The sequence below is a fragment of the Micropterus dolomieu genome, linkage group LG17, assembly GCF_021292245.1.
Source record: "Micropterus dolomieu isolate WLL.071019.BEF.003 ecotype Adirondacks linkage group LG17, ASM2129224v1, whole genome shotgun sequence".
Lineage (NCBI taxonomy): Eukaryota > Metazoa > Chordata > Actinopteri > Centrarchiformes > Centrarchidae > Micropterus > Micropterus dolomieu.
The window spans coordinates 24,610,743-24,638,741 of NC_060166.1; the positions used below are offsets into that span (position 1 = coordinate 24,610,743).

The following is a 27,999-nucleotide window of genomic DNA, read 5'->3' on the forward strand; positions in this document are numbered from 1 at the left end:
TTTACTTTAATTAGCTCCTATGCCGTATGAGTCAAATGCTTCCCACAATCGAACCTCCAGGCTCATTGTTCAGCAAATGTTTATGTTCCCTGTATCCAACCATCTTTTTATCACCTTAGTTAGAGAATAAATTCACTGTAATATAATCAAGAGCTGTGTGTGTTGCCTATTTATAGTTCCTGCCAAGAGAATTGACCCTTTAGATATGAGACTGACTGACTGATTTAAGATAATTGAGCGATTATTAACTAACTGATCACTAGTAATAATTGTATAATTATTCAAAACTACCTAGAGGTCCGGAGACTCTAGGATTATAACAACTCCGGTGGTGCCCTTAACGAGGAAATTTTGATTTTATGAATAAAAATTCATAATTGGGTATCAATTCTTTTTAGGTCTACTACAATGTTAATACTTTTAATAATTTTGAAGGACTTGAATCAACCACTGTATAGAAATACTTGAGTATTTCTGTAAAGTGGTTGTCACGATCCCTCTCCCCTGAATCCTGCCTGTGATGAGTGAGTGTTTTCTTGTTTTTTTCTACACCTCCTCACAGGTGTGTGCTTGGTGGGTTTTGGTTTTGTCAGCCTGTTTTCTTGCCCCACCCACCTCATACTGCACACCTGCCCATCATCTCCAATCAAGCATACCTGTCTGCTATCAAATCACCACCACCAACCCTGTGCTGACATCCTCTGCCTGCTGGATTGGTGTGCCATACACACTGTGTTTATGTGCCTCGCTTCAGCTCGGTGGAAAGTCTAGTTAGCCGGTTTATACCAGCTTGTTTGTTTGCTTGCCTGTCTACCTTCCAGAGTTATTTACACAGATTTGGTTCTCTCTGTCTCCAGCATCACCTGTCTACCAGCTCTCCACACCATTTTGCCAAGCTAGCCGCCAGCTATCATTCCCAGGATTTCCCCCTTCCTGCAAACCTTTACCCCCCTACTTCCCTAAGCCCAAATGTCAGCAAGCCACAAGCTCACCTTTTTTTTTGAGGATCTCTAACTTAAAAGACTTGTTTCCCCCCCACCAGCCTGTCTAGAGTCTGGTTTTGCATTCTGCCTTAGATGTGTGACAGTGGTATTGCTACTTTTAATTAAGTATAAAGATCTGAGTACATTTTCCGTCACTGAACAAGACATATTCTGGCACAAATCAGAGCAAAAATACTAACAAACATACAAATGTCCAGAGGTCTATAAAAGGATTAGTTAAGTCAACAGTTTTCTTGTCTGACTAAACTTATTAAAGCACCTCCCAAGGCAGTTACTGGTCTTGACTAGAGGGGTGAACTGTACTTCTACTGTGTGTACACAACAGCAGCTGAGAGCAGGCCTGCACTGGCCTTTCATAGCTGCAGCTCTGTGTTAGTGTGTGTCCCAGGGGTAGTCACTACCTGCATGTCTGGACTGATCTCCCATCACCTTCCTTCCACCCTGCTTGTTCAGTCGTGTTACAAACTCCCCACAGTCTCTAAAGGTCCAGAGCTGTGGGGAAAAATGATCACTGTGCAAAAACCATAAAAATGCTGCTCTGTCTAATAAGTTAATATTTTATTTATCTGTGCAGGTCAGAGCCAGCGAATGATGAACTCTCTAGATTAGAATCACCACTTCTAATGCGGTGATAAGATGAGGTTTTATGTTTGTCTCTTCTTGCGTGCGGGACCATCATACTGGGATGACTCCAGGATAAATTGGACCTGTTGGATCCATTAATTAAATTTCAGAGCTGTAGCTAAAGAGGTAGGCTAACCCTTACTGAAAACAGGAACAGCCTTAAAAAGCCAAATCAGATAAAATGTAAATGTTACATGAAATTACATGAAATGGGTAACTTAATCATTATGTCTACACTGTGCTCAGGTCTTAAAGAGGTGGTATTATGCTCATTTTCAGGTTCAAAATCTTAATTAGGGGTTGTACCAGAACAGGTTTACATGGTTTCATTTTCAAAAAACACCATATTTTTCTCATACTGCACATTGCTGCAGCTCCTCTTTTCACCCTATGTTGTACGCTCCGCTCTTGAGCTACAGAGTGATGCATCTTACTTGTACAAAATCTTTGTTGGGAGTTGCACACGCGCAGTTCCCAGGTAAGGACTACTAGCCAATCAGAGGCAGAGAAGGGCGGGTCGTAAGAAACAAGGTAGCGTGATCCAAATCACAGCCGCTTTAGACTGAGACCGTAACCTAGCAGATGATATAAGTTACTCTCAAGTCCACAACATCATGTTCCACATCTTTCCATCAGGACTAAACGTTGAACTGTTGCCGGTGTTCTGACGATCTATGCTGCCTTGCTGAAAAATGCTACCATAGCGCAAATCGATAGACTCGACTCTTCTCGGCCCTGCTCCGTTTTCCATTGCAGACAGTACCCAGAGATGGTACGTAGCTTGTCGTCATAGTGACACCACACACAACTGCTGCGACGTAATGTTCAATGCGACACACACACCAGCGATCCACACAGCTTTTTCTTTTTTAAGTTAAAACGTTTCAACATTACTCAGAATGTAAAGACAGATAAGCGGTATGAAAACCTTCCAGCTGTGTTTTGCTCTGCCGTTGTTGCTGCAGCGGTCTGTGTGACGGCGGGAGCAGAGGGCTCTGTGAGCGGGCGGCTGGCCGGCCTCACACGCTCCTCCCGCGGGTTGGCACAGGCTTCCCCCGCAGCCACTTGCGGAGCTCCTCAACTCCGAAAATATTCAAGCACATTTTTGTTCCGCCATCACTTTTTGTAAAACTGTCAATATTCAAAATCTACACAGCTGATTTCTCACCTCAAAACTTCTCAGAAGTGGATTTAGTGATGAAATTCCATATGAAAACTGTAAAATATAATCTTCCTTTTGCTGGCCTCTGTCTGGTGCACACAATGATAATGCAGTGAATAGTGAATATTCTCTCTGACCAATCAGCAGTCTGTCGTGTTTTCGCGTTACATTTTAGTATCCCTCAGCTTGCTTGGAACTTCGATGGAGGTGAGGTGATAGGACAAAAAGTACCTGGAAGCAGGTACAACATTTCTGAAATGGAAAACCAAACAAAGGCGAGTCGAGCCAAAGGGCCTCCGCTCAGACTAGCTTGGTTTGAGGGTGTGCCTGACCTCTGCTAGCCGCTTTGCAAGCTTTATGACGCGTTTTCATTGTGATGTCACAAGTAAAGTAAGTGAAGGGCAGGACTACAAATGAGCTGTTTTCAAGCGGTTCAGAGCAGAGTTTTCTGTGGGAGATGGGAACTCCCTTTGGGCTGGACTTTGGGCTTTTTCACTTTGCAAACCTGTTACATGCACAAAAAGATATATAACTCAATAAAGGAGAGGGAAAAAGCCAAAAAGCACAATACCACCTCTTTAAATCTGAAAAACTGTGTGTCATATGTGGCCTGTGTCAGCACTTAATTGTGCCTCACTGAAGTTCAGGTAGTCACAGAAAGTTTTTTTTATAGTTACATGTTCAATGTATTGTCAAATGATACATGACCACAACCTTTCTATTGGACTCCCCAAAACATAAATGAATTGGATGAAGCTTTTACACATGGGCCATCTTTACACAAGGTAAGGTAATCAAGCAGGACCCACCTGCAAGATTAACTGATAAAGTGCCTCGATTTAATGTTAATTATTTTAAAGTCATAACGCCTTTAGGGCCTTATAATAGGTAAAAACATAATTTAACATATATACTGATTACTCACCCAACTTTTGGCACATTTTACTGTGTATTAATAACCTTTTTACGTCTTATGTAATGTAAATATATTAGAATTTCCTTGTTGCTTAAAGGTACACATAAACTGAGCAGTGGTAACTAAGTACATTTACTCAAGTTTGAGGTAGTTTTACTTGACTATTTCCATTTTATGCTACTTTATACTTTTACTCTACTATATATAGGCCTCCAGTATTTTTTTCTATAACTTTGGTTACTTTGCAGATTCAGATTAATAATACAAAATACTTACTTTACACAAGGTAAGGTAATAAAGCTGGACCCACCCGAAACTGATAAATTGCCTCAAGTGATGGCTGGAATTATACAGAAGCGAGCTAAATTAGCAGCTGCTAGCACAACACACCTGAATCTCAGAGTCACACTGAGGGTAATGTAGGTGCCAGCTTTTGACATGGAAGAATAAAGCGTGGAATAAAGTAAATCCAATATCCCTGATTCTGCTGCATCGTTTTGATACCTTCTTTTTTTTTTTTTAAATTGTCATCATGAGTCCAACAGTGTTACAGAAATGCCATTCTAAATCAGTGGAGCCTTTAAGGTCCATATTAACTCAGTGGATGTTATCCTTTCATAGTACATATTCCGAAACAAAGTCACATATTACCACAAAAGAACTGCCAAACTGGGAACCAGCCTTGCCTTGAGTGAGCTCTGCATCCCTGTTGCTGTACTTCTCCCTGCTGTCAGCAATTTAACTCTCTCCACTTCCCCAGCCTGTGTCTGTGTAAGCATTTAGATGTATGTGAATTTTGAACGCCTCTTTCATGTGTATGTGCTCATTAAATGTATATCTCGGGTTTTCTGTTTCTGGAGTATTAAATAAGCAGAGCTTCTTGGCTGAATTATTACTCATAAATATTTGCTTTCGTAAAGAGTTTTAAGCAGCATGTCGAGGCAAAGACAGGGTGGGAGAGAGCTAGGGCATGTATGGTGCACTAAAGCATAAGCACATGAGTAATTTTTTTGTGTGTATGTTGTTTTTATGTTGGTCAGCAGCAAACAAGGTGTGAGACTCAGCTGGCTTGATCAAGCGTCTAATTATCAATTTTCCTCATCAGCAAAAAGGGCAGAGAGTCAGAGGTTGTCTTTTGTACTTCTGATTGAAGGATACTTACCCTAAAATGGAAGATACCTGCATAAGGCTCGGACATGCTTTGGTTGGGTGGCACCACCTTCGCAAAGAGCGTGGGGTGCATAGTCAGACAGGACAGGGCCGCTAGCAGCCAGCAGTCACCTGATGAACAAAAGAAAAACAAGAAGCTGATGTGGACAAATTTTAGATGATTCTTAGTGCTTTTGGAATGAATGATTCGTTTTTGCACATCAGAGTATTTAAGAGCCCAGAAGGCACTGGTCTCCCGTGAAGCATAATGTTTTTGTCAATGTTTTTCCGGCAGGTTAAACTCTCGCTCTCTCTCTCACACACACATTTAATAAGCCACATTCCTCTCTAACGGCAAACATCTGCTTCATGTTGTTTCTCTGGAGATGTTGCAGTAACTGTTGGTATCTGTGTAAATCATGGAAAGCACATCCTGGGGTACAGCTTAAATTACAACATAAAATACAGACATGGAAGAAGAAGAAAGGGATGGGGGAGTTGGTATTGATCTGCCCTATTGGCACATTTGCACGCAACTGGTGGGTGACGCAAACCATCAATCCCGAAATCCCAGAGGAGGTAGGAGATTGTCCAGAAAACAATGTTCTAGTTCACCACAAATAGGAAACAGATTGAACAACAGATTGTATCAGAGTCTGTGGGCTGTTAAAGACTATGCGGGCTATGACTGGGTATGGACCCCCTGCAAATCTGGGGCTCAGGAACTAAAGGGTGTCACTCCTCTTTCCCTACACTGTGTCCCTGGAGGATGTGTGGTGCAGACATCAAGTTCTGAAGTCACTGATTTCAGAGAGAAAAAAAACTGTGATGAAAGAAAAAGGAACAAACGGAACTAAGGAGTGTTTCAACTTTTGGTTATGTGGATTTAACTTTTCCAGGATGTTGTGCAATGTGATTTTAAGACAAGTCAGTATGACGTATTCCAGTTTGACCCCCACATTCCTCGGGGAGGGTATAGATGAGCAGTGATTTTAATGTGTGTGGAAGTTTTCCTGATGTACTCACCCAGTTGGCCCTGACAGATATCTGTGGTCCCAGTCGTGTCATCCACAAACACAGCGTTCTTACTGATTTCCTTCAGAGGAATATGATTATGACAACAAGAAAATAAAGGTTTAAGAAAAGGTTAGTCGATTGATTGATTGATCAACATAAAATTAATCAGCAAATATTTTTAAAATCTCAAATAATTGTTGAAATAATTTATGAAGCAAACATGCCAGTACATCACTGGTACCAGCTTCTCAAGTGTGAATTTTTTCCATCATATATGCTATTAAACTGATTATGTTTTTTCGGTTCTGGACTGTCAGACAAAAAAAGATATTCAAAGACATTTGAGAAAATGTGATGGGCATTTGTTTCTATTTTCTGACATTTTACTGACCATGCAATTTATCAGGAAATAAATCAGCAGATTAATCTATAATAACATAATCATTATTTATTACCCTATTATACCTACATGTTTCATATTTAGCTTAGAAAATCACACCCACCCACACCTTTCGATTTATAGACTACTTTACACATTTATCCGAGATTTAGGCTATAATATGTGACTGAACACAACACAATTTGCTCTGTGCCTTTTTACTCTCAAAAATCTACCTTCTGTCTCGGAGATTAGCCTACTTTAAAAAAAACTTTCAGTATTATTTGTTCCATTTCTTTGGTTGCTTGAGAAAACGGTTCCAGGAAAGAAGTGGCTCATACCTGCAACACACCTGGTTGAAACACCGTCACCTAAACATCTGTCTACAAATCTGCAACACTGCTGATAGAGTTCCTGTGAAGAAGATGTATCTGGGAAACACCTTTTACGTGACTTTATTGTTTAGGCATCTTTAGGCTACAAGTGGCCAAAACATGTAGGCCTACACGCAAATACTTTTCTTCTATATTAAACTTCGTGTGTCCAAAATAAAATGTTGGTATGTATGCAGAATATTTAAGCATATTCTCAAATATCAATTTGTTTTAATTGTTTATTAGCCTACAACATTACAACATCTGGATTACAAGTGGCACTACGTACATGCACAACGCGGCAATGGACGTACCTTGGGTCGCTGCCACTTGGTCGCCTTTTTTGGATCTGGATCTTCTGGCATACCGATGGACTTCTGCTCTGGTGGAAAGGTTGGATCAGCAAACAGCTTTCCGGACTTAAGACACTCTTCCAGGATAGTGTCGAAGTCCTGATCTTTAAACCTGATCGGGTTCTCGATGGAGCCCAGTGATGCCGCGTCCGTCGTCATGCTGTCAGCGAGTGAATGTAAAACTCTTAATCCGCGATGCAAAATATGTGTCTGCTTAAATACACATACACATAAAAGCGCACACCCACCTCAGCCAGTAAGGGCCCCAATTGAAGCGCCTCCCCGGCTCTGCCCTGCCAGGAAAGGTATGCTGAGCGCCTGGGGCCACAGTGAGCTGGAGCTGGAGTAATGGTACGGTGCCAACAGCCTCTTTGATCTCACTTACTTTATCGTCCATCAGCACTATTTGAGAGGGCAGAAAGAGCCAAGCTTCTGTTGGGCCGCAGGGAAATCATAGCCTTAAGTCGGTCAAATAACTGGACAACAGTGCACTTAAGCAAGAATGTAGAAAACGGAGTGCAAGTATAGCCTACCCCTGCAACCACCAGTACAGAAGTCTGTGTTTGAAATGTTTTCATTATTTTTCATTTCTCGTTTTTTGGTTGGTTTTTCAGTTTCTGTTCAGTTTCCCAGGAAACATAGAAAACTATCGGGAAATTATAGACACATAAAAAAAACAAATAACCATGTTTTTGCATAGATGAAATGTGTTCATTTGTGTTTTCGTTTTTGCACAGGTGGGCAGGTGGTCTGTGTTTGAGAAGAGAGACTACAAAACCAAAAACATTCAACATTTTGATCGTCTTATATGGAAACTTACAGCTCAATTTATCGAGTTTACAGACACATTTTTCTGATACTGTTCTGTTGAATAGGAGGATGTTTACATACATGAAAAATGACTCGCTTGAAACTTGGCAATCACCCGGATGACCGTGATTTTGCAGGACGTAACAGTGCACGCTTCGCCAGTTCCGTGACGTCTCAGCCGTGCACTGTGAGTCCATCCTCATGCGTTTTCCACGATGGGGTGAAAGTTACTTTAGTTTTGTACAAAGAATGTAGGTTACTTCTTATAATGTTCCTCCATAACATATGCCCCAAATCAAAGCGAAGCATGTGCTATTTTTATATCTGAAGCTTGGAAAATTAGGCAAACGAGACTCAATTACAAGTATATAGGCAACAATGTGAGATCAGTTTATTTGGTGCATGTTAATGACGGCATACAGATTCATGTTTTTCTATAATTTATATATTTGTTCTCCCACCTTTGTACATGGAAACTGATAGTCTGCTTTGTAGTCTCAAAATGTAGTCGCCGTTGCAGTTTTCTGAAATCGACGCTAGGTGTCAGTCTACTCCAGATAAAGGCACCAGACCACAACTCACCGCTGGACGGAGGAGTTTACTGAACGTTGTGGTGGTGATGGTGATAAATGAGGCGGGGAAGAGACAGAAAAATGTCCTGGGTGAACTCCAGCTCTGTTCAACTGACAGTAAATAAAATCATTTTATAAAATTCCCCAAGAACAGAAAATGACTTTAATTCTGAAGTGACTTAGTCACAGTTACCACTGTGGGAGGTTCAAGGTTCATGTCAGATTGAATTGATATTCTCTGTATTGTTTGTGTGTACGTTTTCTGGCACAAACACAAAATAGTATGGGTGCTCATAGCATAGTAATGACTATATCTGCCTTTAGAGTTTGGTTTTCATTCACTCACTAAAATCTGCCAACAGCAGTAAAGTACAGTGCTCTTTTATTGTAAATAGGTAAAGTCTGAGCTCTCTATTTAAATTTTTAATTGAGTTTAATTGGAATTAGTGTATTAATGATACTGCTATGAACATGGTAGGCTGTTTCCACATTTAGGAAAGCATGATAACCACTTTTATGTTTATTATAAATATAAATGTAGGTATTAGCATTTAGATTAGGCCTACTATTGTTATCTTTTTTTTTTTATCTTTTGAACCTCTGACCTTGAATATATTTGCTTTATGTAAGTAGAACAGACTCATGAGTGAGGGAGAGTGCAGGAGATGATGCTGTACAACAGAAATATGACACTAATGATTTATACAAATTCTGTAGTTTCAGAGGATGATTTAGTTAATTTTGTCTCCAACCAGAATGTTATGTTCAACTGTGTACAGACTTTGGCACCCTTGATAAAGGCTATATAATGTTAATAAATCATTTACCAATGCTTCATAGATCAGTTATAATCCATTAATGAGAAAAGAAATCTTGGTTGCCAGGTTATGAGAAATCTTCTGTCCTCCTCCAGCAGCTCTTTAGTTCATCACACCACTCCAAAACACCTCTCATGGGTATATTGATATTAGAAAGTAGACTTGTTACTCTATTAATGATTATTAATGACTCACCAGCCAGAGAAATTATATAACCTGCCAACCCAAAAGTTATTATAATTAAAGGCTTATATTTGAGTTATAAAACATTAGTAAATGATTTATTAACCATTAAAAAAAGCCATTGGTTAAAACTTACAACACGTTATAAAGGGTGTCTTTATATACAAAGCGGTACCCTGATTTTTAGCCTAAAAACTGAATCACTGAAATAAATACTACGTGGTTTAAAAACAAACCTTTCTTTCTTGTGCAGGTTTCTTTATTTCTACCTTATGCCACTTAGAATTCATCTTGAAATAAAATAATCTCGCCAAATTGACAGATTTTTAAATGTGTTTCTGTAAAATTGATTGTCAGTGTTTCAAAGTTAGACAAAATGTCTAAAAGAGGGACATGTTTTCTATCACACCGGTTTAATAGACTATTCATAAGGACTTATAAGGACTTGTTTTGTGGTGATACCAATAGGCTATTGACCAAATAGTTTTCAGAAGGGGGGGTGGCGGGGGGCTTTAGCCTTGTATTGTGTAGACCACTTATGAACTCTAGACGGGACTCAAATAATCTGAAGTGGACATCCAATTACCGCCCAGCCCCCCCTGCCCTCTTCTGTTGTGTCATTCATTAAATTTAGGTGGATATCCATCTCCAATAAGCTGTTGTCTTTGCAGTGCTCACTTCAGCCGTCCCTGTATCACATGCCTCATTACACTGAAAACGTGAGACTGACCGGGACTAAACAAACAAGAAGAATAGTGACACAGATACGGCTAATGGTCACCATTTAACTCCATTCATGGGCTCTCCATTATGTCTGTAAGGTCTTTGAGGACGGGATTATAGGAAGCCTCAGTGACAAAGGTCAGAGGGCCGAGCAGACACTCCCACACTTCCATGACCTGCTCTGATCCCACGACCCCGGCACCAGCTACCCCCAGCTCCCCTCTCTCTCCCCTCTGGTTAACCGGCTTTGTCCAGGCCGGTTTTCTGCCGCATCACTCACACACATCATACCAGATTGAGCGGGTCAGGAGATGGAAAGGGGAATTTCTTTAGCCATGAGTAACACTGAGTAGACTTTACTAGTACAATATACGTATAAATGAAGTATTCAGATTTTTTACTTTAGTAAAAGTATCAATACCACACTGTTAAAATACTCCACCACAGATAAAAGTCTGGCATTCAAAACCTTAAGTATGCACCTAAACTCTCAAAGTATGTAAATATTATCTACATCATTTAGCCTATTGGAATTAAAAAATATGCATAGTACAGTAAAATGTTCCCTGTCAGTGTTTTACTATTATACATCATGTATATTTTTATATGATATAAATACTCAAGTCAAGTACAAACCCCTTGAATTTGTAAGTACAGTAGGCCTGCTCTGCCTTATTTATGTTGTGTCGGCTCTTTAAAGGTGCTATAAATAAATTTACTTACTTCTTGAATTTGTGTAGAATTTGCTACATATTTTTGATTGTTCTATGTAATTTATTATTAAACTAATTTTAAAATTGAGTCACAATGTTGTAAGATATACAATTACTTGATGCTGGTTTGCGCCATAAGTCAGTAAAGAATCACTATATTCTTGTTTTTTTCAGCTTTTATATGTGTAGGTATTCTAACTAACTTCACAGCATTTCTATTTAACTTGCATAATATATTAGACTATATAATATTCTTAACATGTAACTGTTACAGTCCTCAATACTGAGATTTTTATTCATTTATTTCTCATTTTATCGCACGCCAATTTATTAATCCTCCACCATATAGGTTTGGTACAGTGGTGGAAAGTAACTCTACTTAATCGTGCTTTACCTGAGTATTTAAATTTTAAGGTAACTTATACTTCTACTAGTGGAAAATACTGCGTTTTTTAATCCACTTCTTTCGTTCGGCTGCATAAAGAGTACTTGTACTTGTTAAACTTTAAGTATATTCTGAAAATAGTTTTTCACTTTTACTTCAGTAATATTTTAAATGCAGGACTTTTACACCTCGTGTTATTCAGTTCACAGTTTTGATATTTGTAAGGTACCTATTTAAATGTTCTCATGAAAGTATAATCGCTCTTTGTTGTTAGAGTAACACCTACCCAGCTATCGTATATTAAATTGTGTATGTGTTTGTACAGATGGAAAAGTGGTGATAAATAATAAATCAAAGATCATTCATACTGATGCAGTGTGCACAAAAAATGAAAAGGCAAGGAAAGTGAACAAAATATGTGAAACATAAAGGGTTATATTAGTGGGTTGACAGTGGACATTTGTTGCATGTGGAGACTGAGAAGCTGCTGTTCACCTGCCCTCAGGCCTGCAGGGAACAAACACATGAAAGCATTTTCACCTGTCACAGGATTGAACTCTCCCTCCTAATCTTACAATGCATGCCACACAGGCAACACCTCTGACCCCTACACTGTGTGTGTGTGTGTGTGTGTGTGTGTGTGTGTGTGTGTGTGAAAGGAGGGGTTGGGTAGTGAGGGGTGGTGGTCAAATCCAGTTTTTCTGGCATTTTCCTTTATGGACATTTCTGGGCTGGATGCGAAAAGAAAACTGATTGACCTGGATATACGTTGGTTTGCCCAAAAGTGTGTGTGTAATTACCTGAGCAACTGAATAACCGTGTGTGTGTGTGTGTGTGTCGGTTCATGGACGGGGTGAGCAGTGAGGGCTGTATTGTCAAATCAATTTTTTCTGGTATTTTTGTTTTTTGGACATTTCTGGGCTGGACGGGAAACAAAACTGACTGACCCGAATGTGTGTTTGGATGTGCATGCATATGTGTGTAAATACCTAAGCAACTGAATAACTGTGTGTGTGTGTGTGTGTGTGTGTGTGTGTGTGTGTGTCAGGTTCACAAGGGTGGGTCACCAGATGCATCAAGACAGCAGAGTAATGTGTGTGTTTATGAAAGACAAAGAGAGCAACAGTTAGTCGTAGTAGAGTGTTTGAGTGGGCAGATGTTTGATTGTCTAATTTTTCCGTCTTCTTTAAGTTGTGCTTTGGTTGCATTTTCAGTTTAAACTCTATACATGAACAATATAGTGTAGGTGTAAGTAGACATTTGCCAGTAAAGAATTTTCCTTTTGCCACTATTCAGTAAAAAAAATATCAGAAGCCCGGTTCAAACACCAAAACAATTATATGCTAAGCCATTAATTTGCACGTGCACGGCAGCATCCTGCATAAAACTCCTAATCTAAATGTTACAGTGAGCGAGTGTGTGTGTGTCATTTAGGATGTAAAGTGGACACCATTTACCATTTCATTAGGTCACCAACAGCTCCACATGACTCAGCAGGATGTTCGGTAATCACGCTAACTCCTCAGACACAACTGCTGTCAGTCAGTCTGGCGTTGTGTGCAAGGTGATGCTTACAAGATCCTAATACAACCCGGCATAGTAACTTCTAACTATTGGTATGAACACCAATTGACTTACACAGTGGCTGTACTGAATGTGGATTCATGACCCACTCTGAATAATCATGATGTTTCACATCATATAGTATCTAATGTATTTTATCTAATGGATGGTATCTCTATTTGTATGGTATTGGATGATATTTCATATCGTATCTCTACTGTATGGGATCATCTTGTTATAGAACCCTGTGTTATAAAATGATAGATAAATCTGCCTTGTGCCTTGTATTGCCTCATTTCGTATTAAACTCACTGGCCAATTTATTAGGTACACCTTGCTAATACTGGGTTGGACTCCCCTTTTGCCTTCAGAACTGCCTTAATTCTTTGTGGCATACTTCAACAAGTTGTTGGAAACATTCCTCAGAGACTTTGGTCCATACTGACATGATAGCATTACGCAGTTGCTGCAGATTTGTCGGCTGCACATCCATGATGCGAATCTCCCGTTCCACCACATCCCAAAGGTGCTCTACTGGATTGAGATCTGGTGACTGTGGAGGCCACTGGAGTACAGTGAACTCATTGTCATGTTCAGGAAACCAGTTTGTGATGATTTGAGCTTTGTGACATGGAGCATGATCCTGCTGGAAGTAGCCATCAGAAGATGGGTACACTGTGGTCATAAAGGGATGGACATGGTCAGCAACAATACTCATACGCTATTTGTGATAACAACAAATTATAATTAAGTGGCCAGTGAGTGTATATCGTATCTAATGTATTGTATGGCAGCAGATAGTATCGTATCGTATGTATCCAATGTATCTAATGTATTATATCGAAACGTAACATAGAGATGGTAATGTGGCTTTCACAGAGGTAATTAAACTCAGTTGTGTATGCAAATAAGAGTTGTAATCATTAGGTATGTGTGCATGTTTTTTGTGTGTCTGTCTACCACACCGTGTCTTTGCAATCTCTGAAAAAAAACAACTTCAGTTGATCACTGGGATGAAACTGCCCATGTCCTTGGAAGAGCCTTATTTAGGTTAGTGTCGTAATTTATTTTCGCCATCATTATCTGGCAACAATTTCTGCCTGTTTGATGTAACGCTGTCTTCATTCTGTGAAAAAAGAGAAATCTGAACTTCCTCTCATTGGTTTTTAAATCAACCTGTGTCCAGTCTCATCAGTACTTCCTCTTACTCAAACCAAACTGAATTGACACTCCTCCCACAGAGCTCAACCTCAGTGATCAGTGAAATTATATAAAACACTATATGTTTTATATGAATGAGCCCTCCTAGTCTTTCCCTCCTCTCATTATCTGAAGGTGTTGAATGGCAAAAAGGAAGGCACCGGATTGACGGATGGCTGCCTGGGACCGTGTCGCCTCTCATGCCATCCTCTCACACTCTCACTGTTAGAGGTTAGGAGGTGGGAGGGTGAGGGGAGGAGAGGTGAAGCGGGTGTAATTCCAGGGTTCAGGTTTCACTCTGCGGTGGAGGGACGGGAGAGAGGAGGTGGGGATTGTGGGAACTGTGCGATGATAAAGAGCAGAGAGGGAATCCTGCGGTTTGTCTGATCACTCCCGAATGCATCTTCTTCTTTCTTATTATCCCTGTCTCAGTCAGCCCTGCTGATGATTTAATCCTCAGCCTCTGCCTCCTCCTTGACTATTCTGGGGAGAAAGAGGATAACAGGACAGGGACTGCAGAGATGATTGGACGCTTCACACAGTACACCATGAGAAATGTAATTAAACACGCCCAGTTAATTGGCTTTTTCCATGATAAAGCACAATCTTTTCATACCTAAGTGAGAGCCTCTCATGGCCACAGGCCTGCCCTATGGGAAGGCAAACATAGAGCTCATACATTCCCTTTTGCTGTGAGCATTTTCTGAGCTAATCATCTTACATTTAATCTGAATTTGTGATTGTGCCATTACTGCAAAACAGCACTTCATGTCCACAAAGACTACCCATGAGATTGGCTAGGTCTGAAAATTAATCAGATGAATGCTCTGTTTTGGTACAGCTGAGTCTCTTTTTTAGACAGTGTGTGTTGTTGTTTCTGGGTCAGCCCCAAAGTGGTTCTCCTCCTGAGTTTCTCTGCTGCTGTTGGTGACGATGCGTCTTCATGTGAATCTCTTGATTGTGCCGTTCCCCAAGGCTCCGTCTTGGGTCCCATTCTGTTTTCCTTCTATATGCCACTCCTTTGACAGAACACTTCTACACAGATGATATTCAATTTGTCTGTCTAACGCTACATAAAATTGGATGGCAGATTATTTCTTACAGCTCTTCTACAGCACAGCTAATCGCAGTGCTTTACCTGAGCTCATACTGGAGGTTCACAAATTCAAAACAGAGCTCCGTACAAAGGAGTTTAAATGTTATCCATCATTCGTGTTGTGCTCTTGTTTTCACAGTTTATGCTTTTAAGTGCAGTTTTGTAAGTTTAATGATTGTCTTAATGTTTGTTTTTTGCTTTTATTGTCTGGATAAACAGGGCACCCATGCAAAACTGCCCTCATTTCATAAACAGTAGCGGCTGAAGGAGTAAATAAATTCATTTTATGTCTACTCACACAAACATTTAGTTGGAAAACTGTCAGACAAAAAAAATCACACATTTTGAGGTCATCGCCTCAATCATTTTTAACTGAATTTGGTTGTTTTAGTAACCTGGAAGGAGATTATATTCTTTATGTATTCAGAGGATATTTCATTTTAGATTTTGCTACCAAAATTGTATCCCTTAAAGTGTTGAGAATGCTTTGAGGCACATCTCGGTCTTGTAAATACCAAAACCAAATATATCAGTATTTCTAACATCCTGGCTGTAGCCCTGGGGAGATGGACAAACAGATAGGTGCATTTAGTGTTCTCTTTTGAACAGCCCAGTAAGTTCAAAAAACAGTCTCACACAACAATGAAGCCCTTTAGAGTCTGAAAACAACATTTAAACTGTCTCACAATTTTACAATAACCAAAATCCCAGATGCTTGTGCTTATATATATATATATATATATATATATATTCCAGATATAGAAGTAAAGAGTGTTTAGCAAAAGTTGCTTAAGTCTTTGTAACATGTTAAAATCCCCTGTAAGTGTGTTGGGTGTGTGTGTGTGTGTGTCTGTTCTGTAGCGACCTCTCCCAACTTCCAGACCAACAAAAGGTATCTCTGTGGAGCTGACACACAACTATTAGATCTCAAAGTCCACATTACTACCGCCCAGGGGCAGTTACTGGTCAGAAAAAAACCCCACTCCAACACACATAGCTACAGCCTCACACTCTTATTGGCAGACGCGAAGAACTGTTCATGTTGTGATTGGCTGGTTTGGGGCATTCACGCTGGCCTGTGCAGGGTTTGACAGCAGCTCAGAGAGGTGTGGACTGCAGGAAGACAAAGGGCACTCAGGGATGGGGAAAAGATATCCACTTGCTGTAGGGGCTACTGTGCTGTGTTCTGCTGTGTATCACCTTACCTTACATAATTGGGTCCATACGAGCACCAAATGGCGCTGGCTGTGGCACCCAACAGACATGCAGGGCAGTGTTTACCAGAGGGAGTGACGGAGGATGTTACTTGTCACCTGTACTGTCCTCCCTCCTTGTTTTCTTTCCGTCTCTGTGGAGAGAAACTGACAAACTGACTCATCTGGATCCGAGGGGCTTCTTTCTTCACTTCCTCCTTATTCTCTGTAACACAATGGTAATTGGTAGGAGTGGGCGTGTGTGCATCTGGTGCAATACAACCCCCCCCTCCACACACACACACACACACACACCCCACTCCTCTTCATCTATCCAGCCCCCACCCTGTTGAAAGCTCATTAAAAGACCTGCTGTTAATGAGCTAGAGGGATCATAGAACATCATTTTCATTGGGGGTGGGGTCAGAGATGCTGGTGCAGAGGTTTTTATGCCCATAAAATGGAGTCAGCAATTATCCCGAGCCCATGATACTCCCCACCCACCATGCTCTGCCTCCTAACATGCCCACAAACAATAACCAAACTGCCCCCCCTATTTTGTATCCTGAGAAACCCTTGTCGCCCGTGTCCCATCACAGCTCACTGCACACATCCCCACAACCTGCGGGATGACTGACACCAACTCAAATATATCTATATCTACGCACCCCCCCCGCTGGAATTACATTAGTGTTTCTAGACAAAGCCAGTAACATCACAAGGATGTAAACAAGGAGTGAGGGTCCCTAATCCAAACACTCACATTAAAAATTAATAACGCAGTGCTGACTGTGGTCCTCAGAGAAACGACCCACACTGACTAAGACAACATCCTGGTGAGAAAAGATACTTAAATTGTTTCAAAAGCTTTGTTGTGGGTACCAGAATAAGAACAAATAAATAAACATGTATGGTAATAAATAAACAAGGAGAAAAAAGACACAAGTGGGAGGAGAAAAAGAAGAATCCACAATACAGAATATTTCACCTCAATTCTTTATTGAGGCTTCTCAATTACAAAATGGTGTGAAGTTTACATAGACAGCAGAGCGGTATAGCTTCACAATAGCCAGTGTACAGCGTAAAGTAGATGATGCTAAGTGGAGGCAGTTAATATTAATAACAATAATAAGCATAGCAACAGCAAGAACATCAATCTTTGTACAAAATATCATCCCTGCTGTTACACTGCACTCATTCAGAATCATTCATTACACAACACACAAACGTTATTGTTTTCCCTGACATGAATGCAAGCATAAATTATATGGCAAAACAAAGTCATCACAGTACTCACGAAAAAGTTGGAAGCCCTCTACTTGACTTAACTTTGTCCTGTTAAATGTGTGTTAATGAACAGATTTTCTCATGCTTAACTTGTGCTTCTGAACTTGACATGTGATGACCTGTCAGAAGCACATCCCGGCGATCAGTCATGCCATGGACACAAGATCACAGGACAGAGGGATCAAGTACAAGTGTCACCTGAGGATGTTTTCCTCATGTGTACACACAAACATTCACACAACTCACAAACTCACTGACCTAAGTGCGCTCTTGGCAGCTTCCCACAAACAAAACTCCACCAATCAACCACCTACTCCTGCACTTCTCAACCCTGTAGTTCAGCAGTGGAAGACACTTTCAGTTACACAACCACCAACATGCAGCATCCATAAATTAGGAATAATTCAAACACGGGCAACACATACATAAAAAAAAACCAAAACCAGTTTCATATGGCTGCAAAACATGCACAAGCTTTAAGCAGTCCGGCACTTTACACATGTAAACAATGAAAGAGAGAAATTACCATCACAATAATAGGTACAAATAGAGAAAAATAATATACACCCGTTTCACATGTAGGTAAAATTGCTGTTTTTTTTATGCATAGAAACTAATCATCAAAAAAATGACTTTAAAGTCTCCTTATTCACATTTATAAAATTAGAAAAAAAAAAACAAACAACAGAAAATCATCCATACATACTGTCACAAAGTCAGGAGCACAACCTTGCCAGGCCCCGTGAGCCCTGTAAACATTATGTTAAGTGACAAGTGTTGTGACAACCAAGCGCTTTTAAAAAGAGGAGTCTGAGAAACTGCAGGCAGACAGTGTTTGGATTATTTTCACCCTCTGCGTCTGTTCAAACATCTTTAGTCTTTAAAAGGTCTTCTCAAAAAGAAAACCACCAACGGTTAGGTAGCACAATGACCCCTCTCCATCTGCTGATGCTGAAAATATATTATCGTTCTATTGCTAGGCTTTTTAAATTTAATATAATCCCCTCTCTATATTATCTGACAGTTAATATCTGTCTCCACCTGTCCAGTGGGTCACCAGAGAGATAAATCACTTGTCTTTTGCATCCTGTACTGCAACATGGTGATCAGTTTCCTGTGTCGGTGTGGACTGTGGCGGTTCACTTCCTGTTCAAGAGCTCTGGTAATCTCCCTGTTGAATGTCATGGCCTTGTTTTTGCTCTGTGGTCTGAAGAACTGTAGGCACTTAGTTTCAACCAGCAGCTTTGCATACAATCATGAACAACGTGGCTGATGGCTGCCGGGTGCCTCAGTGCGGGCAGAGAGGACGGGACTGCCTGCTGCTTCTTCTTTAAACTAGATTCCAGTTTAACTTAACTTGTCAGTTCAATGATGGGGCGACTTCTTTTGATTTGAAGGGGCGAGTCAAATCCTATACAGTGCTATTTTAATGTCATTTAGCGAATGAGAACAACTCTCATGGCGCAGAAGTCAAAGCTAAGCTCACCTCTGCATTGGTCTCAGGTGGGACGTCCCCCACTATGGCTGGATTCCCACTTTTCTCCACACCCTCTGCTTGGCTTTGCACCTCCTCCATCTCCATGCTTTTCATCACATCGCTCTGCAATTGGCTCTCCATTTCTATCTGATCCAAACTGGCTTCATCCTCCTCCATTTTCACCACCACTGCTTCTTCTTCAGCTTTTATGGCAGCCAAAGTGTCTGCGGCGCTCGCCTGTGCATACGCTCCCACGCTGGCGTGGCTCAGGCCGTGAACTTTCTTCAGGTGTTTCTCCAGAGTGGCGTAGACAGTGAAGGGCACCGCACACAGCTGACACAAAAAGGAAGCTTTAGCTCCCTGGGCGCCGTGGGTCTTCATGTGGCGTGTTAACTTTGAACTCTGAGCGCAGGCATAGTTGCAGAGGCCGCAGCGGTAAGGCCGCTCACCTGTGTGGCTGCGGCGGTGCACAGTCAGATTGCTGCTGTTCCTGAACTGCTTACCACAGTACTCACAGGCTTCATCTTTCTTCTTCTTACCAGCTGAAACGGCAGTAGTGTTGATGTTGTTGTTTCCTCCACTGCTGAGACCTCCTCCTACACTCCTCCGCTCATTCTCCCTCTGCCACTCCTGCACAACCTCGCTCCACTCTGTCTCCCTCTCCATAATCTCTCCTCTTTCATTCTCCCACTCTCCAACTCCTCGCACTCTGTCCCCCATCTCTGGCCGTTTGGGCGTGCAGTTGCCACTTGCGATGCCGCTCTCACCGCTGCCCCCTGTCTCTCCGCTCTCCAGTGAGCCTTCAGAAGGGCTGGCGCATGGTGAGGTGTGCTGAGGCTCCCCCTGCCCCTCTGCCTCCTCATCCCCTCCTTCCCCCCCCTCTCTCTGGCGCTGGTACAGCCTCAGCAGCTCCCTGTCTGCCGGTCTAACCTGCGAGGTCATCAGCATCAGGCCTGAAGCTATGGAGGGGTATTTGGGCAGGGTCATGTCTAGCTCGGAGGGGCCCTGGGCTCTCACGTCTCCCTTTCCCATGATTCCAGCTGGCTGCAATTGAAACCTCCCTCTCATCCCCTGCCTCCCTACATCTTCCTCTATCACAACCATCTCCACTGACTCATATCCACTTCCTCCACTTCCAGCCTCCCTGTGATGGCTCCTTATGTGACGAGCCAGCTGGCCACTCTGGGCGAAAGCCTGCCCGCACACTCCGCAGTGGTAGGGCCTTTCGCAGGCGTGAGTCTGGCGGTGGGCGGACAGGGCGCGCAGGGAGTGGAAGTTCTGGCCACACGGCTCGCAGTGGTAGTCAGCCTGGAGGGCGCTAGTCTGAGGAAAGGGAGAAGCTGCTGGTGGAGAAGAGGACGGAGACAGCATCAAGCCTACGGGTGAGCTGCCGGTGGTGTTATTATTATTTCCCTTGGCAAGGTCCCTGAGCCGCACTGAAAAGTTCAGAGCCTGCACGTTACTGAAGGAGGAGGTGGTGTGTGTCTGACGGGTGCGACTGAGGCGCAGGCTGGAGGGCTGGAAGGCAGAGGCAAGAGCTTGGCTCAGGTGGCGAGGGTCCAGAGTGGCTGCAGCAGGCTTGTGCTCTTTAAGCCCTCCTCCTCCTCCTCCTCCTCCTCTCGTGTCTGTGTCATCCTCTTCGTCCTCTTGGTAGATACTGAAGGAGTGTGTGTGCTGAGCGTGCTGTAAGAGCGCCCATGCAGATGAAAACACACCTTCACACTGCTGGCAGGTGAAATAGGAGGGCTCCCCCAAAACTGGAAAACAAATATGGATCAACTGTTAGCAAGTTTGATTAACGGTTGTTAGTAAAGATACATACAGGGGATAAAAAATGTCTTGCCCTTTTGAAGTGTCTTGACCAGTGGTTCTCAAACGTTTTCACATCAAGGACCCCTAAACTATCCCAGGGTCCCCATCTGATAGGATTTAGATGTTTTATTACATCATTATTTATCCTATGTTCTGTGTTTGTGTCACTTATGGATGGAATTAGTGTGAAAAAGAAATTTTTTGACTTTTTGCTGGGGACCCCCCCGGACCCCGTCAAGGACCCCTGGGGTTCCCTAGATTGCACTTTGAGAACCAATGGTCTCAACTTCCACTGGGAGTAAACAAATTAGATAAATTCATGAACATTAAGCCTGAAATATTGTGAATACAATAAAAGTTATTAGTGGATGTTATTCTTTTAATAGATATGAGGCAACATTAATATTTATTTTGAGTTGTGTTTGTTTCCACCTTTTGTAAGTCCAATATACACTCTCTTTTAGGTCTCAACCAACTCCTGAGGGAAAGGTCTCTCTTTAGCTGCTAAATGCTCTACTTTGGTGACCAGCGAGTCTCTAACTGTGAAGTTATTTGGTGATGAACAAGTAGCGCACAGAGGGTTTTTAGAGATCGTTTCCTGATAACAGCCACCTTCTGCGGCCGAAAACAATGCAATGACGGAGGTGAGAGTAAAGTTGTGGTTCAAAAATCAAAACAATGACTTAGAAGACGCTATGCAGAGTGGAGGGGAACTGAAGAGTTCAGGGATAATTATCTGTGGTTTCATCACTACGAGTGACCTTTCTCATACATGTAGTCATGTCATATTGTTAATATCGAAATACTGATTATATTAGTTTTAAAGTTATAAAGGCTGAACAGGAACATGAGTATTGGCATGATAAAAGCCAAATCCATTAGGAGAGACAGACTGATATGGGCTCAAATGAAATGAAAAGAAGGGCCAGGTGATGAAGAAGGGAGGTCAGAAAGAACTAAATGAGGAAAAAGTGTGACCCAAAAGCAGAATAGAGAAATGGGGCTTCAGAAGCCAAAAGGCCGACATAGATGAGTCGTGCCACAAAGTACATCTGGAGATATTTATATATATGGATAGCTTTGTCTCCTAACCGAGAGCCACTCTCCAATTAAGCTGCAAATTGCTAATTAGCGGAACGTAGAAAACGAACGCTTTATGCAAATCAGGCACTGACTCAGCCTGCTTGACAAATGAGGCCTTTCTGCATAAATCAAAATTGGAGAGAAGATCCCCAAATTGAGGGGGAAAACAGTTCTTTTTGGAGAGGTTCAAAGCCGACTCTGGTATAAGCCTCTTTCATGTTTCCTCAAGTCAAATCCTTCTGTATTTTACTGGAGGGGGGGAGGAGAGTAAAGATGAAAAAGAGAGCAACTGTTTCTTTCTCTTTTTCCCCTTCTCTCGCCCTCCCTCCGTCTGGAGACGGGAGGAGCTGTGGTGTTCATGTCCTTTAGCCTAGCCTGAGGAGAAACCCAGGAGAAGTTGAGATACTTCTTTTAAAAATAGGGTGAAAGAGTGAGAGCAGGAAATAAAAAAAATAAATAAAAAAAGGAGAGCAGGAGCAGGAGCGATATAGGTAGGTCAGGGCTCAGGAGATAAAAAGAAAATGAGATAAAAAGATTATAATGTAATACAGGGGGCCAAGAGACACCACAAAAATATGTCACCCCTTTTGGATTGTACTTGAGACCCATCCTCCAAACCAAGCTCTACTCTCTCCCCTCTACCCACCCCCGTCCCCCAAAACCTTCCAAATCTTTCCCTGAGGGGGGTGATGGTGGAGGGGGGGGGGGGGGGGGGGGGGGGGGGGGGGGCTTTTGTCTCACGGTCCTGGAGTGAAACACAATACCCAGCCGGTTTTTCTTCCCTTCCCTCTCTCCCCTCGCTTTTTTTTTTGTAAGGATTCCCATTTGGCCCGGGGTAGCACTTGAATATTAAGCAGAAGCAATAACTACTAATTAAAAATGCAGATTGGCTGGGAGCACTAACGAGCAGCAGGCAGAATCTCTTTTCCCTTGGGAGGCAGAGGGGAGGAGAAAAGAGAGAAGGAGGAGGTGGGGGGGCGAGAAATTCAAAGAGGGCAAAGTGAAAGTGTGTTGAAGATGGGGGAAGAAATGCGGGGGGGGGGTGTTGGAGATGAGGAGGGAAAAAAAAAACAAACAAGGAGAATAAATAAAAAAGGAATGAGACAGATGCACACGGCTCTTCAGTAATCCATCCCCCCCTTCTCTCCTCTGTCCTCGCCGCTTCTCTCTTGAAATACAGAAAAAAAAAAAGATGGAGGGCCTGTCTGTTGTGGGATAACTGCTCTTTCACTTTCAGTCATCTCAGAAGCTTCAGATGCTCAGTTTCCCTCCCACAAAACAGCTCGCCACTCAAGTAAAACAGCACTTCCTATTACTTACAAGGCTGCAGGATGTCCAATTAAAACTGTCCCTTACTACTTTAAACATGCAGTCACCAACTTGAAGATAAAAACAATGAACGCTGAGTAAAAATGATTATGAACTCCAAACTAATGCAGCTTACATTTGCTAATCAAACTTTAATCCAAACATATCCACTTTTCCATTATTCACAAGCTCCCATGCGCTTTCTGTGTTTGCCTCGTGCACGTGCTAGGTTTGTTGTATAAGCCAGCGGGCATGACTTACCGAAGTGGCACGGTCTCTGACAGTAAGTGAGAGGTAGAGCGAGAGATGAAAAACAGACTGAAATAGAAAAACAAAAGACGTTGTGGACAAACGGAAATGGTGCGTGCAGCAGTCCCCTGAGCGTTACACAGAGGAAGGAACTGCTAACGTGTGTGTACATGAGAGAGAGTTGCAAAATATGCAAAGGGGCACTCGCACCTACTATGACAGTGTAGCAAGATGCTCTGTCCATCTGCAATCATCTACACCAACCTACACACTCCCTTTCTCACTTTCAAGATATAGCGTGACGTTCAAATACATCTGACCTTTGCAGAACCCACCCCCCAATAACTCTTCCATTTCAAACACATTGCTGCAAATGGAATTTTTCAAAAAGGATTTTAAGGAGAATTCATGAACTGCTGATTGATCCCCACCGTGACATATTATATTTGGCACGACCATCAGTGTCTGCACTCTTTTTCTCTGAAAAAAGAAGCAGCAGAAAAGGCGTGAAGAAAAAGACCTTTAGGTAAATCAGTGCTAATGTATGATGCACTTTAGGCAGAACGAGAAGAGACGAATGACTTAAAGAACAGAAAATATGAAAACAAGGGGAAGAAGAGGGAGAACAAGATACACAAGATGAAGAAAGAGGAGGAAGGAGGAGATTCCCAGGAGCTCAGGTGGCTCGGCCAGGGGCAGAACAGTGGGAGATGGCAGAGGAGCTGCACATGATGCAACATCCTCTGTTACAGTGTCATGACAGCGAGGAGAGCTGCAGCCTGACACCCACCACTCTGACCATTTCATACTGTAGTGCAGCACAACAGCCATCGACTTATAAAGACTGAAACATGCTCCGGAGATGGTTTTTAGAGAACGTAGTTTCAGTCTCTGTTGTCCAGGGTGTAGTGGATGACAGAGAGGGAGAAACATGTTTACCTGGCCATTCCACCTCAGAGACTGTCAATCGGGGAGATGGGAAGGAGCTCTGGAGCTCAGTTTCTCAGCCCTCGGGGAACCTCAGCGCCCTCTGAACGCTCCTGACGCCTATCCTTTCCACACAATTAGCCTGTGCGTCACTAACTCACGCAGGTCTGCTAATGGCAACGGCTAGCTAATGAGCTAGACTCAGGAGGGGGAGGGGGGGGCAGTTGTTAAATGAAGAGGAGGTCGGTTGAGAAAAAAAAAAAAAAAAAAAAAAAAAAAAAGAGAAAATAAAACAAAACAAAAAACAGAGTCAGTAATTAGCAACCTGCCTTCCTGTCTTCCCTCACCTGCTTTGTGGTGCTCCGCCTTCACGGCGGGCTCCTCCCCCCAGGCTCTGTCCCTAGCCTCCCCCCTCCTCAGCTCGATAAAGCCCGGCCCCAGCTCGGCGTTGGTGACACGCTGCTGTGCTCGGTTGGCAGGTGAGGGGGGTGTGGCGTTGGCGTTTGGGGCTTGGCTTCGGGAGCGGCAGCCGCCCTGTTTGTGCTGGATGAACGCCAGGATGTGGGCGAGGGGGAAGGCCCGGCTGCACTGGCCGCAGGTCAGTAGGTCACGACCCTCGTCAGGAGCTCGGACCTGAGGAAGAGGAGGAGGGGGAGGAGGAGGCTGGTCTCCTGATGAAGTGGTTCCATCCACCATGTCAGTGACATCTGAGAAACATGACAAGGAAAGATCAGTTACTTGACCTGCCTTGAAGACATTTTGGACTTAGATTTACCAGAAAAACATGACCAAAAGCATGAGGTCATCAGTTAACACAGATAGATACACAAGTACAGTTCATTACACAGTGATTTAAACTCTGCCCCTTAATATTGAACACAGAAGAACAAAGAAGAATGTTTTTCAATAAAGCTGCAACGATTAGTTGGTTAACCAGTTAGTCCATCTACAGAAAAGTAATCGTTTAAGTAATTTTTCAAGCAAAAATTCACAAGGTTTATTTCTTATTTGATTTTCTTAGTCTCCTATTAGGGTAAGGTGAATATTTTGGGGGCTAGTATTACGATTTGAAGATGTTGCCTTGGACTCTGGGATCTTGCGACAGGCATTTTTCATACTTTTCTGACAATTTATAGACCAAAAACGACAAAACAGGGGGAGAAAATGTGTAAATCACTTCAAAATTATCGAATAATCGTGGGCAGCACCCCTGGTTAAAGAACTTTTTCATGAGAGGTACAATCCCTGTTGTCTTTCTGTAGTCATCTTTTCCATGGAGCGCAGATAGTTGACAGTGTCTTTGAAAACAGTAGGTTGGTTTCTCTATAGCATTTTTACTTGCAGCCATAAATATCTTCAGGAGGTAGATCTCCCTTTTACACAAACCTTTAGCCATATCTCCAAAATATACAGAGAGAGAGAAATCAATACTAAACCTGAGTATTCTTGACATTAAACATCCCACTTTCTCCCAAAATACCAAAATGTGCTTATCCACACTTCCTCTAGCAAGGCTCCCAGTTAATTTGGATTTCTGCTGAGGAGTTTTTGACCGCCCTCTTACATATTAACAACCCAAAGTGGCACAAGTTCTGTTAGACCTAAGTAAAAGTACAAACAGGCATGCTGATTGAAAGTGCTAGTTTCAGTTGTAAGCGCTCAATCTGCTCAGCCAATACTGACCACTTCCTTTTCACCAAAACTAAAACAGATCTGCTCGCTATGACTGAGGCTGCTGGGTGCAGAGGGAGAGGGGATGCAAACGGTCCATCTGAGCGGGAACATCAACTCCCCAATTAATGTGACAAAAACTATGAGCTGACAGTTGAAAGCATTGATTTTAAAAGGCGACATTATGACCAAGGCTTTCACCTCTCACTCACAACAACAACTTGCCCTACCAGCCACAGGCTGCGGGAGTTTCTCAACAGGAAGTGGATTGCAATAAAAGAAGAAAAAAAATGACTGAAGGTGTTTGAGATAAGAGCAGCCCAGCTGTGTGCGTTTCTGTGCTCACAAACAGGGCAGCTCATCTGAGTCAACCTGACAAATCTTCTGTGGTTAGCAAACACTTTCAAATGCATGCAGACAGGAGCTCTGAGGTGTGTTGTTGAAGCAGTGGACACAACTTTAACCAAGCCTCTTTTGTTAAAAACTTCTCCCAGGTGGAGCTCTGAGGGGAGGAGGGTCAGTAGACTATTGCTCAACATGGTCATGGGCACACCTTGATGCCTCGACTGGATCCACCTGCCCGGGCTAGGCCGGCTAACATGCATACAGGACAGGTACAGACAGTACAGTGTGAAGTCGGATCTCGCCAGTTGTTTCTGAAAAATGTCACCTTTCCTGTTTCAGAGCTGCGCTGTTTGTGCAGGCTTGCAAGGCGCGGTCTCACACACACACACACACAAAAAGAGAGAGGGAGAGACAGGGTTGAGTCAGGGCCTGTGGTCACACCAGACACGCACCACTGGTCTCCAGTAGAGAACTGTAAAAAACAAATGGTGTTGAAGTTTCTGTCTTATTTCCTTTCAAACATCACATGCTTCTTTTTGAGCTGCTGTTGTTTGAACTATCTGAACAGGATCTATTCGACGTTTGTGTTGAGACCATTATTTAATTTCCCACATATTAAAAAAATCAAGTAGCCTAAGTCATAATGTGCAGCAGGGTAGACGCGGCGTCTTGGGTTTAAACGGGAGATGTGGAGGCAAATTTTCCCAGACAAGCCAGAGAACAACCTAGAAACTTGATCATCGTCACACCTGGAAATATTAATCATCGTGTTCGGACCTGTAGCCTCTGAGAACAGCCTGCCAATAAACCGGTCCTTCCTCTATCAACACAACTGCAGCAACCGTATACTACACATCAGGACAAACATTACAAGAAAACCATAATCCCTAATTTAAATATTTGCCCATGAAGTCCGTCTAAGGGATTACAAATACATCCATATTGGCACGATTGAGGTCGACGTGCACATTAGAAATAGGCTACTTTAAATATTCGTGGTTAGTGTCACATGGATTTTTTACACGCTTTAAAATTAAAGTAACATGTTCATCCATCATTTCATTAATCAGGTGCCAGCGCGCATCCAAAGCATGCGCGGATAACTCACAATGAAACAAAACTGTGACCTTAATTCACATTAGTTTTCCCTTAAAAAACAAACAACATCACATCCGTCTCCAGCAGTTTCAACATGCCCACACATCGCAGCTCCCTCCGGCTTACCTTGAATTGCACTCAGGTGCTGCGGTCTGCTTCCAAGTTTGCGCCTAGACATTGCGTCGAGCGTTTGGCACCTTTCTGGGTCCCAAACAGCAACACAACCCCTCCAAAACCAAAATCTGTCCAAGCTGCTCCTTCTCCGATAACTTGACCGAAACCCGGGCGGCGGGGACAGACTGATAAGACTGGCTATCCTCTGCCTGGACTTGTACTGAGCAGTGAAGGCAGCGTTCAAGTTCACGCTTCCCCGCAGCGGGCGGAGGGCAAAAGGGGGCATGGGCGACTGTAGGCGCCGCCCGCCCCCCTCCGCTCCTACGACCCTGACCCCGCCTTCTCCGGGTAACACACTCAGTAGGCCCACATGCTTTTCTGTCACTTTAAAGCC

General features: G+C 42.7%; 2 protein-coding genes across 2 annotated transcripts in view; both read right to left on the bottom strand.

Moving 5' to 3' along the window:
• The window catches only part of capn12 (calpain 12), a 30,060-nt gene extending 22,759 nt beyond the window's left edge, over positions 1-7,301 (bottom strand). The window contains exons 1-4 of the mRNA XM_046074350.1: positions 7,227-7,301; positions 6,940-7,138; positions 5,882-5,951; positions 4,869-4,987 (exon numbers count right to left, since the gene is read on the bottom strand). Of these exons, the coding sequence (XP_045930306.1) occupies positions 4,869-4,987; positions 5,882-5,951; positions 6,940-7,137 (387 nt within the window). The 5' untranslated portion in view covers position 7,138; positions 7,227-7,301. The remainder of the gene's footprint in view (positions 1-4,868; positions 4,988-5,881; positions 5,952-6,939; positions 7,139-7,226) is intronic.
• A 9,915-nt stretch (positions 7,302-17,216) lies between these two features.
• Positions 17,217-27,925, bottom strand: znf296 (zinc finger protein 296). The gene is made up of 3 exons (XM_046075027.1): positions 27,618-27,925; positions 24,725-25,084; positions 17,217-20,755 (listed from the first exon to the last, which is right to left on the bottom strand). Exons 1-3 carry the CDS (start codon positions 27,889-27,891, stop codon positions 18,978-18,980), a joined length of 2,412 nt encoding a protein of 803 aa, XP_045930983.1. The 5' UTR covers positions 27,892-27,925; the 3' UTR covers positions 17,217-18,977.
• Positions 27,926-27,999: the final 74 nt, after the last annotated feature.